Source organism: Neolamprologus multifasciatus, chromosome 19 (assembly GCF_963576455.1).
Source record: "Neolamprologus multifasciatus chromosome 19, fNeoMul1.2, whole genome shotgun sequence".
NCBI classification, from domain to species: domain Eukaryota; kingdom Metazoa; phylum Chordata; class Actinopteri; order Cichliformes; family Cichlidae; genus Neolamprologus; species Neolamprologus multifasciatus.
In genome coordinates, this window is record NC_140457.1 from 15,259,540 (window position 1) to 15,277,567 (window position 18,028).

The 18,028-nt window shown below is 39.3% G+C and overlaps 1 protein-coding gene across 3 annotated transcripts; it reads left to right on the forward strand.

Moving 5' to 3' along the window:
* Positions 1 to 1,960: 1,960 nt before the first annotated feature.
* Positions 1,961 to 13,483, forward strand: LOC146496249 (platelet-activating factor receptor-like). 3 transcript variants are annotated; one of them, XM_085142834.1, is made up of 4 exons: positions 1,961 to 7,751; positions 8,136 to 8,341; positions 9,867 to 9,913; positions 11,412 to 13,483. In XM_085142834.1, the coding sequence occupies exon 4, from the start codon at positions 11,418 to 11,420 to the stop codon at positions 12,642 to 12,644; it is 1,227 nt and encodes a 408-aa protein (XP_084998960.1). In that variant the 5' UTR covers positions 1,961 to 7,751; positions 8,136 to 8,341; positions 9,867 to 9,913; positions 11,412 to 11,417; the 3' UTR covers positions 12,645 to 13,483. The 3 variants fall into 3 exon arrangements, with proteins under 3 accessions (XP_084998960.1, XP_084998959.1, XP_084998961.1); XM_085142833.1 differs by having other exon boundaries at positions 1,961 to 8,341; XM_085142835.1 differs by lacking the exons at positions 1,961 to 7,751; positions 8,136 to 8,341 and having other exon boundaries at positions 8,348 to 9,913.
* The last annotated feature ends 4,545 nt before the right edge of the window (positions 13,484 to 18,028 follow it).

The following is an 18,028-nucleotide window of genomic DNA, read 5'->3' on the forward strand; positions in this document are numbered from 1 at the left end:
CTTTATCCTGAAAGAAAGTAAGAGACTTAGTAAGAGACAGTATATCCGGTTTCTCAACATAAAAGTCAGAGCCAGTACAGACTGCTTGTTAGTTTTAGTCCCCTTTCCACTGAGTTATCGGTGCTGTTACTAGTTAGCAAACATTAAATTCTAAAAAGTCCATTAATCTCAACCAAACCAACTAAACCAGTGACATCACCTTCACTTGGTGTGTGATGTTCTGTACTAGTCCAAGATGGCGCTAAACATGTTCTAAAAATGTTAATTTTAAGCACTTATTTCTTAAATCCGGCCTCACAGACAGTGTTGGATCTATATTTATGTAAAATGTGGCAACTATAAGATTGGTTGCAGTGGCTCAGCATGGGGGAAAGAATCACAATATGTTTGTTATATTGTATAAGTATATAACGAAAACACTTGAGACCATTTTTTCCAGAACAGAGATTTATATAAATAAGAGCATTTTTTTTTCATTTTCCCACTATTACATCATAACAACGTGATTGGTCAGTTGCAGTGTTGATCATGGAGCAACAGTATTTTGATGATGCAACTAAAACATCAACACGGAGATATCTGATAAATCACCTCTGACCATGGATGTGTAACGAGCTAACCTTTTTATCCTTCACAACACTGCCTTGTATTTTCATGCAACCAATGAATAACACAAATTTAGTGTACTTCCATTTGTTTTACAGGACCTTTCACAATACAAAATATAGTATAGAAAAACACAACTTTAAAGCTTTAAATTTCCAGTTTATCATAATAATCTAAAATGATTGCCAGATATTGAAAGCTGAGGTTATTCTGAAAAAAGGGCAAGGGCATTCACTTACAGTATGATCTCTGACCCTTTTACAGCCAAAATTACCAAATGTGTTCAGGAGGTATGATGCTTGGTAAATAAAGGGACACTTTCCTGTGATTATTTTCATGTTGACTTGAAACAAAATATCAAAACTTTGCCTCTCTAAAATGTGAAATAGACACGGTGAACTGGCTTGATTTCACGATTTGACATGATATTAGGTTGGATAAACCCCAGTGATTGAGGCTACATCAGTAACATTGCCATTTATGCATTCTTATTCCCTCAATTTAGGCCCAAATCGATTTGATGTTTGAAGGCACACAGTGCTGGGAAATAAAAACTTTCCTCAAATGTGTTAAACTTAAAGTAATGAGTCTATTTTGAAGATGTAAGGAGTAGAAAATACAGATATTTGTGGTAAAATGTAGGGAATAAATATAAAAAATTGTCAGAAAAATAAATATTCAGGTACAATATAGATATCTGAAACTTCTACTTAAACACTGTAACAAAGTATTTGGACCTTGATACTTCCAGCTCTGAGCACAATAAAGGGTGTCCGTGGAGAGCTGTACAGAGTGCATCTTGAGTGTGCATCACAATACAAAACAGTCGCAATCAATAGTGTGTAACATTCTTTGCTCTTTACAGCAAAGTAAAGCTGTGAATGTGAGAACTATTAGATTCTCTTTTCTAAAGAAATTCATGAAAGAAACAATGCCAAATAAAGAAGAGGGCTGCATATTTGTCAAACACTACCAAATAAAGTCATGCAGAACTGCAGATTTGCAGGGTTTGCAGTGGAATAACTATTGTTAGTAAACATTAGTAAACATTTGGAGCACTCAGGCTGTGTCTTCTTCTTCCACTCAATATTTCATTGTTTCACTAGCATCAAAACAACTAGACAGTTCTGTTTGTTGTTGTTTTGCTGAAGGACATCTCGTGTCCATCTTTGGGGAAGCCAGTGATTTTGAGATAGATAAAAGCAACTGCAAGACACAAGACGCACAAACTCCCTCTCTCTCAGAGAAGTCGCGCTGTTGCTGAACCGAAGCTGCAAATCCATTCGAAGTGTTTACGCGCATCAGGAGATTGAAAACAGAAGAAGCAGTTGTGTAAGTGTACAGTTCTCCTCGTTATTTCTTGTTTTACGTATTAAGACAGGCAGTCTTAATATCCTCACTCACTAATAATCATCAGTCTAATAATGTGTTTTAGTCAAGAAGAGAAGACAGTAAAGCTAAAAGCATCCTTATTTTCACAAATATTTCCATTATTTTGCTGTAAACTGTGAGTTTATTATTAATCAAATTGCATTTTTCTGTTTCTGCTGTGCCTCCTTTATTCATTTCTTAGCTTCATATCTGTGTAAAATTAAGATTTTACAGGAGGCAGTGTTTTGCTAAAAATTTCTTAACTTAACTATTAATTACAGCACATCATCCGATAATACGATAATAATAATCCGAAATGTACATTGATCGCATCTTGTGTTCATCATGTGAAAAGGTATTTGAGGGGAAGAACCACAAGCAACATAACTTGCCAGTTTTGGAAATATTGTTTTTAATTTATTGCACCAATGTGTAACACTATCTTGTAGTGTCTGTATCTTTGAGGCCTTGTGTGTGCTGTCTCTGGGAAAAGTTTGATTTTTCAGGAAGAGTGAATGGTTTTGGGTGTAGAACTTTATTTTGACCTGAAAATACGATGTTTGGGAAAGTGGGGGAGATGTTATGGAATTTGTTGTTTACTGTGTTTGAGAATACGAGGCATAGTTTCAAGAAATGTGTTTAAGCAATTGAGAAAAACTGTAATGCAGTGGAGCCCTATTCTAAAAACAACAACAATGAGGTAGCAAGTCTGTGAAGCTGGATTTAGGAAATAATAGTTTAAAGTTAAATTTTGTAGAGCATGTTTACAGGTAGGTTGGTTGCCGCTAACAGACTTGTATTAGGTTATGTTAGCTAACTAGTGACAGAACCAATAACTCAGAGGAAAACAAAGAGACTAAAATCAAAAAGCAGTCTAAGGGAATCACATTTGTACTGCCCCTGGCTGCAGCAGTGAGTCTGATGATAATAAACGAAGGAAGTACTTTCTACTTTCACTCTGTCAATTTAGCAGTAGTTGTTTTCATTGGTAGCTAACTGTTAGCTGTTAGTTTGTAGACCACTTTATAAATGAGGACTGTGTGAAGGAGAGCCTGTTATAGTCAGGTGCACTGGTGGTTCACTGAACCGACAAGCTAGAGTCAGACGCTGTTTGATTTTCTCTTGTCGGGTTGGGTGTACCGAATGGTGCAATCAGATAGAAGCGCAGATGTGTGCTAGATGCAATAAGCACTATTTTATGCAATAAAATTATCTTTTTCTCAATTACATCCAAACAGTTTACAACATAACAGGTTAGTATATTTGTGTCATTCCACAAACATAACTAAGTTTCTTATCGATGCATGATCGGGAATCCTAAAATTCATCAGCATGTCCATAGGGGGAATTGATTGATGTCAGTGTTGGACAAAAGCAATGAAGAATAACTTACCGCTAAAGAGACAGAGAAAATAGACAGTACATCCCTGGTTTTTCCAAGCCTGGTGAAAAGCTGGTGTGTTGGATTCCAGCTTGTCTGTCTGGTGACTCAGACAGGCTGTCCTCTACACTGTTCACATCTGCAACCAACCAACCCAGTGATGTCATGTTCTTTACTGGTACAAGGTGGCACTAAACATGCTTTAAAACCTTCAACCTTTAAGAAATATCCAGCTCCATAGACAGAGTTAAATATATGACAGTTGTTTAGAGTAGTGCTCCATGGTGTAAATTTGCCTTTATACATGTAGTGTTTCATATCCACATTAAAGGTTGAAGAGGTTAATCTAGGAATTATACTTTGCAATCAGGGAGAGACGAAAGGAGCATTCATTGTGTTGTGTGCTTGTACATGCAGATGGAATTAAACATTTACCACAGAGGGACGCTGGTGAAGCTTAAAACGACAGTGAGTGATAGCGGTGGTTCACACAGCTCACAGTGCGCTGTATAGAGCTTGCTTGAAGGACTCCCCCACTGTGCTTTTATTTTTTTATTAGTCTCTGCCTCCATCACGTGGTTTAAATACAGTATTGCTCACTTATCTCAGTGGCTGTAAAGAAAGCAGTGTGATCTTCAGACTGCACTAACATCCTGTAAAGATGTGGGATCATTCTGAGAGTTCATTCTGAGAGAAAGTTTTGAATGGCCTACAAGAAACCTGGAAAACTATTCCTGAAGATTACTTAGAGTATTCAAGGTGTATTGAAGAATAAATGTGGTATTGTAAAATATTAACTTTTACTGTTGTTAGAATTATGGCACTCTATTTTTGCCTTTTATAATGTATTTTCACGCATATTTGCACACGCTTTTTCTGTCATTCTTCTTTGCCATTTCTTCCCTTTCACCTGCCTCACATGTTTATTATTTTAATATTTCCTCATCACTGAGGATCTTATTGTCATGGTCACCCACTGGTGAAACCTTTTTTTAAAGAAAGGACTTCTTTTTTCTCACCTTTTCACATTTGCAGTTTCCCTCTGAAATGTATATGAGTTTTTGTAAATAAAAACATGAAATCAAATTTGATCAGAGGATCTCTGCCTTCATAAATCCCTTGTATTCTGTTTGAACAGTGATAGCACATGATGATAACTGAGGGCCAGTTGAGTAAGTATAGTAATATTCTGAAAGATAAAATGAATGGAGGAATGTGGTTGGTGTTGACAAATGAGAAGATGTGCTGTATCCTTTGTGCTTTCCCACTTTTAACATTTTTTATGCTGACATGATTCATATTCTAGTATTATCAGATTCCTTCTCATTTTTAATATTCTAAGAAGCACACATGGAGAACTTCTTTTCACTGCTCGCTTATTCACAAGTACAGATGTTTGTACACACTGCCCTTGTGACACCCCTGCCCCGGGGTTTGCATTTCCCCTGTAAACCAGGAACGTAATGCATGTTAGTGGGACTAAAAGCCACTGTAAAACTGTGCATGCTCAATCATCCAGATAAGGAAATCCCAAAAAAGTTGTTTCTGTTCATCTGGATGGGAGATGTAAATACACCCAATAATCATAGATCACAGAACACCAAAATCATTTTAGATTACAACTTAGAAGAGTGTAACATAACAGCTAGCCTTACCAGCATGAACCAGTCACAAAGTGAACAGAATATTAAACATTCTTCTATATAAGCTGATTTCCTAAATGACATAAAAGGCTCAAGAATGTCCTTTCCAGGCAGGAATCGAACACTTCTTTAGCTACGCACACAACTCACACCATGCCTAGATGTCCATTGTTGAGTCAGTTTGAAAGGTGGCTCTTGCTACGAGTTAGCTTAACCTCAGTGCTCTGGAGTCCAGAACACATGGGCACATGGTCCAGAGTCTGGACCATGTGCCCAAAAGCGCAACTGCGCTCTCTTGCCAGAAGGGGGCTCTCACACACAGTCGACAGCCTTTCCAACAGAGAGATGAAGAAAGAGACGAAGAGATGAACCTGACCTCACAACCTATTGCTTGCCACTGGTACTAGTCTCAGTCATTATGCAAATGTACTGTTTAAAAGGTTGGGGAAACCTGCAAGATGAGTGACAAAACATTGCTCCCACTGAAAACGGTACGTGTAGATCAACAGAATTAACTTTTTTTTCAGTTTACTAAATAAACTATCTATAGACTTTGGGTTCAGCTTAGGGAGATTTATACTGACGACCTGAGGGAAGCAGCTGGAAATCTTTAAAGAGAGGATTGTCTGAACATAACATGACAGAGGTTGCCTTCCAAGTCTGGTCTAAAGACAAATATCGGTACCAAGCAATGACACAAAACATTAAATCAATAAAACTTTCATAAAAAAGGGTCATCATTGCAGATGAAACATTAAAAACTCTCAATCTCCTTATAAAAATACAGTCATTGTTGGCCTTTTTTTTTCAATGTAGCAGCAAAATGTGACTCAAAGGACGGAGCAATAACAAGAATAACCCACAAATACTTATAGCTATCCACCAGGTCAATGGCTGCACCATTTACTACTGTCATTGCAGGATGAGGGGATGGCTTCCTAAATTCAATTACCATGTCCTTAGTTTTCAAGGTGTTGAAATTTAAAAACGACTGATAATACCAAGAAACAAACTCATATCTCCTTTGTAATTTTTTTTTTTTTGTTACCTTAGAGATATTCCCTTCAATAAAAGCTGTCTTGCTTTCATGAATCAGCCTCGAAGACCATGGTTTGTTATTTGGGAAAACAATGCACAACTTTTAAAGGAATAATCATATCTCTACAAAAGCTGCAGATAACGTCGGTCAGTTCATTCATGTTTTCAGATGACTAGGGATGGGTATTGATAAGATTTTCACGATTCCGATTCCATTTTCGATTCTGTTTAACGATTCGATTCTTTATCGATTCTCTTATCGATTCTTTTTAAAAAAGGAGAACACTAAGGTCTAATAGCTTAGAACTTTGTTTTATATCTTCTCTTTGAACAAGATAGAAATTTAGGAGTAACATGTCCTTACAAACCCAACAGTGAGATCTTAAGAGATCCACAGCCTACGGCTCTTCAATGGGGTGTCACAGGGTCCCCAGGAAAAAAAAATTGTAAATGTAAAATAATAAAATAAATATTCTTCTGTAGCAATAACAAAGTATAACATCAATTATTCTGTAGCAATTACACAAGAATATCCAGTAATGTCCCTGCCTACAATTAAACACATTCACTTACCGAAAATCATCTGCTGTGGCAAATGGGTGCAAACCTTTGACCACAAACTTAGTCACTGCTCGGTGACATTCGTCTATCCTGGCCTGAAAGGAGACGCTAACGGTAGACTGCAGTGAGAACTGCCAGCATCTGAGCCAGACTCTGTCTCATCATGGTCACCTAAATGCACAGTAATGGCAGGTTTTGTAATAAGGCAGATCGCGCTAACATAATATGCACTGTTAGTTGATTATTTACCTGCCGCATTAACGGGAGAGGACGTGCAAACGTTACCGCTGCTGCTGGGTTGAGATTCACGAGTCCGGAGGCGGAATTAAAAACACGACATTCATTTAAGGTCATCGTGTGTTTTGTGAGCAAATGCTTTTGTATATTTGTAGTGTTTCCTCCCTTAAATGAAATATCTACTTTGCAAGTATTGCAAGTTGCCCTGTTGTCATCCATTCTTGTAAAGCAAAACCAAACTTTTGAGCGTTTGAGCCGCTTAGGCGCCGTGTTTCCTGCCAGGTAAATGACGCTCCGCAACGTGGTGACGTCATTCGGGGCGACTGGAGTCGATAAGGGAATCGTTTGCAAAAATGGCAAACAATTCCAAGGAATTGAAACACTGGGAACCGGTTCTCAACAAGAACCGGTTTTCGATACCCATCCCTACAGATGACTCTGTAAACACCGGCCAGTCAGTGTAAGCAAAGCTGCCCTGCAGGGCTAAAGAGACATCGTTATCATACCTCTGTGGGGTGTTTCCTTGCCTTCTCTCTCCGTAGCACAGTCTTATAAACAGGCAGGAGATGCACCGTGTTTTGGTCAGAGGATCTGAGAGCGGGGCCTGCCACAGATGTATACGCACCTTTAATGAAACCATAACAAAGATCCAGAAGCGTGTAGGAGAGTTCACATATTTATAGAAAGTGCCCAGTGTTTTCTTCAAATTACAGTAATTAAAGTCCAACAGAATAATATTAGGGGCCTCGGGACAGAGAGATTGGAGCGAGTACACGGGGGTGTCAGTCGCAATCTTCAGATTTGCTTTCGGATGGATGTAATTAACGGTGACGTTGATCTGCGGGAATTCCCTCGGCAGGTGACGGCCTGATAGACAAGAGAAGCTCAGTGTTTGGCAGTTACACCTGTTCACGGTAAAGTTTTTACACTATTTCTAAATAATATATTCCTCCTTCTTTCTGTAAGTTTATGCTTATGCATATGATGGAAGAAGGTTGACACAGCGACACAGGGCCTGCTCCTACTCTATTTTAGGGTGATTTTAAAAGAATCTGTAGCACATTTTGCAGCATTTTATTTTTTTTTAAGAAAATTACATGTAACCAAGATCTGTGAATAGTGGCAGTAACTTTTCATACACAGACTAACAACTATAACCCCCACATTTTTATGTCTCGTATCAGCATGTGCTAGACATTCTCCTTTTAAGGACCAGTTTTCCTGTGTAAGCAGCTCATTTCTTTACTTGGTAACATCATTTCTTTGTTGTTGTTGTTCTTGGTGCTTGTTATTGTCAGGTGTATGAAATTGTGGAGGTGAACTTTACGTATTTTGGACCATTTGGGGCTTTCCTAAGAAGACTGAAACGACACCTCCTCTGTCTTGCCCCGAGAGAACACTCCCACTCACACAGTCTGATGCATAAATTTCCTCTCTGTCAGAGAAGTCATGCTGTTGCTGAACTGAAGCTGTAAAAATCATTAAACAACAGAAGAAGCAGACGGTAAGTGTACTGTTCTTTCTGTAATTTAAAACAAAAAAATGACACAGAGGATATATTATCACAGCAGGTCATGCAAAATCAACTAACCATTGATAAAGCAATTACAGTTACGCTTGATAATTTCAGTGTGGCACATATTCAGAAAAAAATACAGTAAAACTAACAACAAACAGAGATTATTATCTACTTATTTACTGTTGGACTGTTGTTCTTTATCGTAAGTGGGTTTCAAGCTTGTTCAGTGACAGATTCTCCTTGTATGTATTTAGGTTGTTAGAGTTTGCACTGTGATTCAGTGTCAGCTGTTTTACAGCAGTTCATAGTCTGAGAACCATGTCCTGGTTCAACCTTTGACCCTTTTTGCACTACTTTGTTTTAATTCTGATGCTTATCTTTGACTGAATTCAGGCCACGTGAGAGAGATCTCTACTTCTGTAATCACTTTAGCGTAAGTAATAAAAGAAACATAAACAAGTCAGAAATCCAACCCCAGTCTTTCCCTCATGGTCTACAACTGAGGCTTCATGATGTATAGTGTTATTATAAGATGCAGATTAATGAGTCTGTGTGTCTACTTATAAAGTGTTTGACTGAGAGTTAATTGATTCAGTAATAAAAAGGCTATGGCAGATACCTAGTCCTAACAGTCTTGACAGTCTCTTTTATAAAGAGTGTTGAGATGTTTGTTTGGAAACAGATTACATAAACGTGATAAAACACGGTTACAACACTTCACAAAGCCTTTGTTCGAATATGGGTGTGGCCCGAGAATCCAATTGCAGGATGGTCTCCAGAAAATTTGCTCAAATAGCATTTTATTACATTATTTAAGACAATGGAAGAAGGGAGAACAGAAATGTTTTTAAAAAGGAAATAAAAGAAGTGAAAACAGATGAGAAGGAGAGAATAAAGTCGAAATATACACGGATCAGACATTATTGTCATGATTATCTGTTCCCCATGGCACAAAGTAGTGGGTGTGATACATGAAGGAGCGAATGATCATTTTGTCCTCAAAGTTGATGTGTTAGAAGCAGGAAAAATGGGCAAATGTAAGGATTTAAACAAGTGATGACCTTTTATGGTTATTCAACTGAGTTAGAACTGCAGCTCTTATGTGGTGTACAGCTGTCAGTATTATAATTATCTGTGAAAAAAAAACCCTTTTGAAAACTTTTGAAAAAAAAAGTAAACTAACTGAAACATTTTGTTGAACTTGGAAAAGTAACTAAAATAAAATACAAATATAGAGGAAACACTTGGATACTTGTACTGCTTTTCCTAAGACCTTCCTCTGACATATGAACTCCATACAATAATAACTAAAAACAGTAAAAACCAAAATCCACTATAGAAACTAATGGAAAATAGAGTGAATTTAAAGCAAAAAGTCAAAATGAATTAAAAATAAAAACTAATTAGAAACTAGAAGACTAAACAGTGGTGAGCTACTGTAGTTTAAATTACATTAGTGCTGGTTCTAATAGAAAAGTGTCAATTTGTTGTGTATCCTCTGAATGCACAGGTGTCAGAGCTGGACCACTGAGCAATGGAAGAAGGTGCCCTGGACTGGTTAGTCATATTTTCTTTTACATCCCATGAATGGCTGGATAAGTTTATATCTTTACCTGAGGATGAACTGGAAGAAGCTGGCGGTAGCAGTGTAATGGTTAGATATGTTCTGCTGGGCACTGCTATTCATGTGGATGTTACTTTGACATGCACCACCTACCTAAACATTGTTGCAGACCATGTAGACCTTTCACAGAAACAGAAAAATCGGCAAAATCTCAAAGTGCCTGACCGTTTCTCACATTCTTATAGCTAAGCATTCACATTCTTTCTCTCTCTCAGTGAGCCTAAGTTACAACCTTGGCTTCCTGTGCAGTATGTATTGTTCTTCCTAATCAGAGAAATAAGGTCGTGATTCTACACAAACAGCATTTCATATAAATCAGTAGTAGAATGCATCATAAAACAGTGTAATATCCCATTCTTATTTTTCTCAAAATAAACAATCAATTAATTTTATTACATGTACCTGGGGATTTTCATAGCTCAGCCCCTAACCTCAAAATATACTGGGGCAGTCCCAGCAGCACATTGACACACATAAATCAACAACCTTTGTTTTCTCAAAACTAGGTGCCTGCTGGTCCCTCTCTAGTCTGAACAACAGTGTCTCAGTAACTTTCCACTAGAAGATGGTCCCCGTTATGTACTCTCTCCCAGCCAAGTGTGAGCAAGAGCCTACAGCATTCTACCCCCCAAGGACACGTAGTCTAATGCCTTTATTTTCAGGGCCGTGTCCACTTAATACAACACTATATGGTTATATGGCATTTTTGTTAATATAAAGCATAGAACTGAGGCACTTCAAATAATTCCATCCCAACACAGGATAACGCGCCCTGCCACAAAACAAAAATGGTTCAGCAGTGGTTTGAGAGGCACAACAACAAGTTTGAAGTATTGGCTTGGCTTCAAAATTAACCAGATCTCAATCCAGTCATGCATCTTGTGAGTTCTCCAGGACAAACAAGTCAGATCCATGACTTCATTCAGGACTTCAAAGATCTGTTACTGTCTTGGTGCCAGATGCACACCTCTGGGGGTCTAGTGGACTCCATACCTGGATGGTTCATGGCTGTTTTAGAAGCAAAAGGGGGAGGAACACAACATTAGGCAGGTGGCATAATGTTATGCCTGATTGGCGTATACATTAATACATCTGAAATTAATTAAATGGCTAAAAAGGTGATGAAAGGGACACAATATTTGACTGGTAAATACATTTTTACAAATAAATACTGATACACAACTTAGTCCTTGAAGCAGGAAAAATGTTGTTACTTGTTACTTTCATTATTTTAAACCTATTGTAGTCATTTACTGTTGTTTTTATTTATTTGTTTATTTATTATACCTGCCTTCAATGGAAGGACAACAAAAATAAGTTATTCTCAAAGGCTTTTCCCTCCATTGTACGCTACCTTTGTCATCTGCATCAAAACTCTGCTCATCTGTCACAGGACACTGTACTGATGATAATATATTTTCTCTCCCACAGACAAAGATGACTCAATCAGTTACTATGACAACAATGAGTAGTGTGGAGTCCACAACCATTAATTCCACTGAGAGTCCGTTCCTGGACTCCCCGTTTCGTTATGTGCTCATCCCGGTTTTCTACATCATCTTCTTCATCCTGGGCTTCATCTCTAACCTCTACGTGCTGTTTGTCCTGCGCTGTCTTCGTCAAGCCAAGGCCATGGGAGAAATTCACATCTACATGACCAACTTGACCATCGCTGATCTTCTGTTTGTGTGTGCTCTTCCCTTTTGGATTTACTACTATATGCGTGAGGGAGACTGGGTTTATGGAGACGTCATGTGCCGGGTGACAGGCACCTTTTTTTTCATCAACACCTACGGCACCATCCTCTTCCTTTCAGCCATCAGCATCAACAGATGCTGGGCGGTGACTCGGCCTCTGGACGCAGCCTCGTCAAACCACAGAATTCGTGGAATCATTGTTTGTATTTGTATCTGGGTGTTTGTTGTGGCGATGTCTGTTCCTTTTCTGGTGAGTCCAGGGATCAACGTGCACCGTAAAAACAACACTGACATACGTCGCTGTTTTGAGGGATACCAGGGAGGAACTAATGACAAGAAGAAAAAAGTGGCTGTCACTCATTTTCTAATAATTGGATTGTTTTTTGTTGTCTTTTTACTCATTGTGATGTGCAATTTCCTTATTGCTCGAATTTTAGTTTGTAAAAATTCTCCTCAGTCGGAAAGTCAGTCTTCAGGAACACAGTCTAAAAAGCCCACTGTGACATCCATATTCAAACGGCCCACAGGAGTAAAACGGAGGGCTCTCCAGATGTTGCTGGCAGTGGTGGGAGTGTTTGTTCTGTGTTTCCTGCCACACCACATAGTTCAAGGCCCCTGGGTTCTGGCAGTGCTGGAGGTCGAAGACGGCTTCGGCCACGTGAAATACAGCAAGACCACTCGTCAGTTGCTGAACGACGCTCATCAGATCACCCTGGTTCTTATGGGCCTCAACTGCATTTTGGATCCTGTAGTTTATTATTTTGCCACAGAGAAGTTTAGAGGACTCATCAAGGCCCACATTAAAAAATTAATCACATTTACCCAACCTCGGAGCTACCACTTCAACCAGCCTGCATCACCTGTTTGGACTCCGGTAGCAAATCAGAGGCTTCATAGGAAACCCACAAAGGCTGGGGTGGAGGACCAAAGTCAACATGGTGGGAGGAACTCAGTGGTTATTTTATAAAGTATTTTCAAAAATCTTGAACCAAACCACATCTCAGATAAGATTCTCTCCATTTCATGACAGAGATGAAATGGAGAGCATGTCCACAGTAAAGGTTGGAGAGGCTTGTTAGCCTTATTCTAGGAATTATACTCCGGAATCAGGGAGAGGAGGATATATGGTGTTGTGTGCTTGTACACGTGGAATTAACCATTTACCACAGACGGAGGCTGGTGCTGCTTAAAACTACAGTGAGTTAGAGCAGTGGTTCACGCAGTTCACAATCCTCTGTATAGAGCCTTCATGAAAGACTCCCCTACTGTGCTTTTATTAGTCTCTACCTCCATCATGTGGTTTACATGCAGTATTACTCACTTATCTCAGTGGCTGTAAAGAAAGCAGTGTGATCTTCAGACTGCACTAACATCCCGTAAAGATGTGGGATCATTCTGAGAGTCAACATCCAAAGAAGTTTTGAAGAAACATGGAAACTATTCCCGAAGATTACTTAAAGAGTATTTAAGGTGTATTAAAGAATAATTGTGGTATTGTAAAATATTAACTTTTGCTGTTGTTAGAATTATGGACACTCGTGTTTTGCCTTTTATGCTGTATTTTCATGCATATTTGCACATACTTCAATTAACCTCTGCCCTTGTCCATCTTCTTTTTCAAAATATAAGGAAACAAGGGGTAGCTCAAGACTTTTCCACAGTGTTGTACCTATTGACCTATACCTCTAACTGACCTGTACCAATAACTGGTTTTAATATAAATACAAGAAATTTGTCATTTATGACACATCATCTTGTGGAAGTTGTTCTCTCTGAAATTTTTGTAAATAAAAACATGAAATCAAATTTGATCAGATGACCTCGGCCTTTATTAATTTCTTCCATTCTGATTGAATGCCTACAATGAGGGTTAACCTTTTCTTCACTTAATAGAGGAGGGGTGGGGAACTTGTGCAGACGCCTGGTAATGAACTAATCATTTGATTCAGGTGTGTTGACCCAGGGTGATATCTAAAACCTGCAGGACATCGGACCTTGAGGCCTGGAGTTCCCAACCCGTGTAAAAGAGTTACTTGAAGGAACTGAATGCATGTGGTAACTTGTGGAAACACTCCTTGTTAGAAGGATAAAGCATTACCCTCACAGTGTGAAGGGTTGACTAAGACATAGGAGTGTGAAATGTTGAAAGTGAAACTGTTAAACACTTACAAGCTGTGTGTGGGTGTATGATAACATCCTGTTCCAGTAGTGATGATAGTTGTTGGTAAAGCTGACGTCTGCATGGAAATGAAACTACAGTAACAATAACAACTGTAGAGTAGGGAGGAGTCACACAGGACAGGATCCCTGACTGGAGGTCTAAGACCATTGCCATGAGGAAGGACTACGAGGAGAACAAATCAGGGAGCCTAAACCAGGGCCTTTCCCCACAAATATTTTCTGTTTCAATGTGTCTAATATATGCTTTGAATTATGAATTGTTCTCCACTTCTCTGTGTCCTGACACTGAGAGCTCCACGGTTGTGCATCCTGAATCTCTAAATTGTTACCTAAAATAATGTGAACTGATAAATTGTCTCCTGAACTTCTCTCAGTAAAAAAGATGTACAGGTACAGGGTGAATTTGTGTATTTTGCTATATCATTTTTATGTTTTGTCAACATTAAATGAAGGCAAAGAAACAAAAACTGTCGCACAAAATGCCTGTGGACATCTTTGATGTGTTATATTTTGAGTGATGAAAATATGCTAATGAAATCAAACAAAACATCAATCGGGTCTTTATTTAAACTAGCTGATTAACTGTCATAATTCTGACTAATAGCTTCAATTATGACTCACTGATGAGACAGAAACTTGTGAAATTAGATGCCTGGCAGCTTGTAAATTAATCACAGACATTAATGAAATGTATGATGCAGAAGATTAAAAAAAACAGCAAAAAAAAAAAAAAAAAAAACCCTCTCAGAAAGTTAAAGCGACTCTGGTTTTAATTTGGGGCAAATTAAAGACCTGCTTTATCTTGAAAGAAAGTAAGAGACTTAGTAAGAGACAGTATATCCTAGATTTCTTAACGTAAAACTAATGGTGTCAGGGCCAGTACAGAGTGCTTGTTAGTTTTAGTCCCCTTGTTTTCCACTGAGTTATCGGTTCTATCACTAGTTAGCAAAGTTTATGTAAGTTCATTAACCTCAACCAACCTTCACTCAGTGATGTGATGTTCTGTACTAGCACAAGATGGCGCTAAACATATTCTAAAAATGTTAATTTTAAGCACCTATTTCTTAAATCCGGCCTCACAGACAGTGTTGCATCTATATCTATGCAAAGTTTGGCAACTCTAAGATTGGTTGCAGTGGCTCAGCATGAGGGAAAGAATCACAATATGTTTGTTATATTGCATAAGTATATAAAGAAAACACTTGAGATGCTTACCATTTGTTTTCAGAAAGAGAGTTTTATATAAACAAGAGCATTTTTTTCTTTTTCCCCTATTACATCACAACAACTTGATTGGTCAGTTGCGGTGTTGATCCTGGAGCAACATTATTTTGATGATACAAGTACAACATCAACACGGAGATATCTGTTAATCAACTCTGACCATGGCTGTGCAACAGTCACAAAACACAATGCATCATTGCATATTCACCACAGAACAGCAAACTAACCTGTTTATCCTTCACAACACTGCCTTGTATTTTCATGCAACTGTTGAACAACACAAATTTAGCATACCTCAGTTTGTTTTACAGGACCTTTTCACAATACGAAAATATTCATCAAAACACAGCTTTAAATTTCCAGTTTATCAAATGCTACTGAGCAGTCCTTGCTTTTAAATATAACCTCTCTTCTTCCTCTCCTGACTTTCTTACATCTCTCTCCATCTCTGAGTTATCGCTCACTCTTTTCTCACTTTGAATTACAGCAGCTTTACTTTTAGCTATCAGACAAACTAGGAGATTAACTGCATAGAACCAGTTTGTGTGTTTGCTCTTATTTGTTAATCTCACAGAAATATTGCATCTAAAATGGGCTCCTACTTAAAAAGCTGTACTCCCTTTATTCCTGCTCCTCTTCTGCAGAGCTAGCTAGCTATAGAAGTAGCACGATCAAACTTACGGATAAATTTATGAAGTACATACATACAAGTACATAATAGCCAGAAACGATTAAGCTAGGTGGCTAATATAACTATTAATATAACTCTTTATTTACCACGGACTTGCTGGCAGGCCCATTTTACAAGCGCTGTTTAAATGACTGTAACTCCATCATGTGGCACGGCATCCAGGCCATCACCAACTACAGGAAGACGACAACTGCCTATGAGGGTGACACCTCCCTACCAGATGCGCTGAACAACTTCTATGAACGGTTTGACACTCAGAATGGCGTGTTGGTGTGTCAGGTTCTGTGTCTCTTTGCAGAGTTAACTCTCAGAAAGCTGCTGGTCCAGATAACATCCCTGGGTGAGCGCTTCATTGAGCACTGCTGTTGTCCCAACTTGCTTCAAGGCCACCACGCTCTTTCCTATGCCAAAGAAGTCCCCAGTGTCCTGCCTCAATGACTGCCATCTTATTTTACTGATTCCCATCATGATGTAGTGCTTTGAGAGGCTCGTCATGACTCACATTAAGACCAGGTTGCCACCCACGCTGGACCACAGCAGTTTGCATATCGCCCAAACCAGTCAACAGATGATGCCATCGCCACCACCCTACATCTTGCTGTCACCCACCTGGACAATAAAGACACATATATACGAATGCTATTCATAGACTTCAGTTCAGCATTCAGCACAATCATTCCTCAGCACCTGATTGGAAAACTGAGCTTGCTGGGCCTGAACACCTCCCTGTGAAACTGCATCCTGGACTTTCTGACAGAGAAACCTCAGAGAGCCCAGATCGGTAACAGCATCTCCAACACCACCACACTGAGCACTGGAGCCCCTCAGGGCTGTGTGCTCAGCCTACTGCTGTTCACTCTGCTAACTCACGACTGCGCAGCAATGCACAGTTCAAACCACATTATCAAGTTCGCCGATGACATGACTGTGGTGGGTCTCATCAGTAAGAACGATGAGTCAGCATACAGAGAGGAGGTGCAACAGCTAACGGACCTGTGTAGAGTCAACAATCTGTCTCTGAACATGGACAAAACAAAATAGATGGTTGTTGGCTTCAGGAGAGAATGGAGAGATCACTGTCCACTTAACATCAATGGATCCTCTGTGGAAGTCGTCAAGAGCACCAAATTCCTTGATGTTCACTTGGCGGAGAACCTCTTCCGGTCCCTCAGTACCAGCTGCATAATTAAGAAGGCCCAACAGCGTCTCTACTTCTTGCGGAAGCTGAGAAAAGCCCATCTCCCACCACCCATTCTCACCCCCTTCTACAGAGTGACTATCGAGAGCATTCTAAGCAGTTGCATCATTGTCTGATATGGTAACTGCAGCGTATCAAACCACAATACCCCACAACAAATGGTGAGATCAGCAGAGAAGATTATTGAAGCCATCACAGACACCTATCACACTCGCTGCATCCGCAAAGCCACCAGCATTGTGGAGGATCCCACACACCCCTCTCACGCACTCTTCACCCTGCTGGCTTCTGGCAAGAAGTACCGGAGTATCCGGGCCCTCACTGCCAGACTGTGAAACAGCTTCTTCCCCCAGGCCGTCAGACTGCTGAACACTCAGTGACGGGAATGACAAAAACACACGCATACCTTCATACACATCACTACCAAGCATTGCAGAATCTTTGGGTGTTGGGTAGGTGTGTGTTTGTGTGTGTGTGAGACTGCATTATCCCAGTGCTGCACAGTGTAGATGATATGCTCAGTTCTGCTGTGTAGGCCCTGTGTTGAACAGATGTCACGGACGGTGATACTGTCCCCATGCTGAGCAGGAACAAATTACAGGCAGACACACACACACACACACACACACACACACACACACACACACACACACACACACACACACACACACACATTCATACAACTAGTTACTTTTTGCACAATACTCAGTCTTTTGCACATTTTATTGCACTGTTGTGTCTGTATCATTCTGTTCTGTTTGGTGTTGCCTTACATTTTGTTTATGTTGAATATCAGTTTCCACTTAACTATAAATCTGAAAAAAACAGTCAGTTTTTTGCCACTTTAAACTGTTGTTCCATTGTCATAATATTACATTAATGTAAAATGACTGCCGGATATTGAAAGCTGAGGTTATTCTGAACGGCCTGTATGATACTTGGTAAATAAAGGGACACTTTCCCGTGATTGTTTTCATGTTGACTTGAAACAAAATATGCCTCTCTAAAACATGAAATCGACACAGTGGACTTCACGATTTGACGTGATATTGGATTG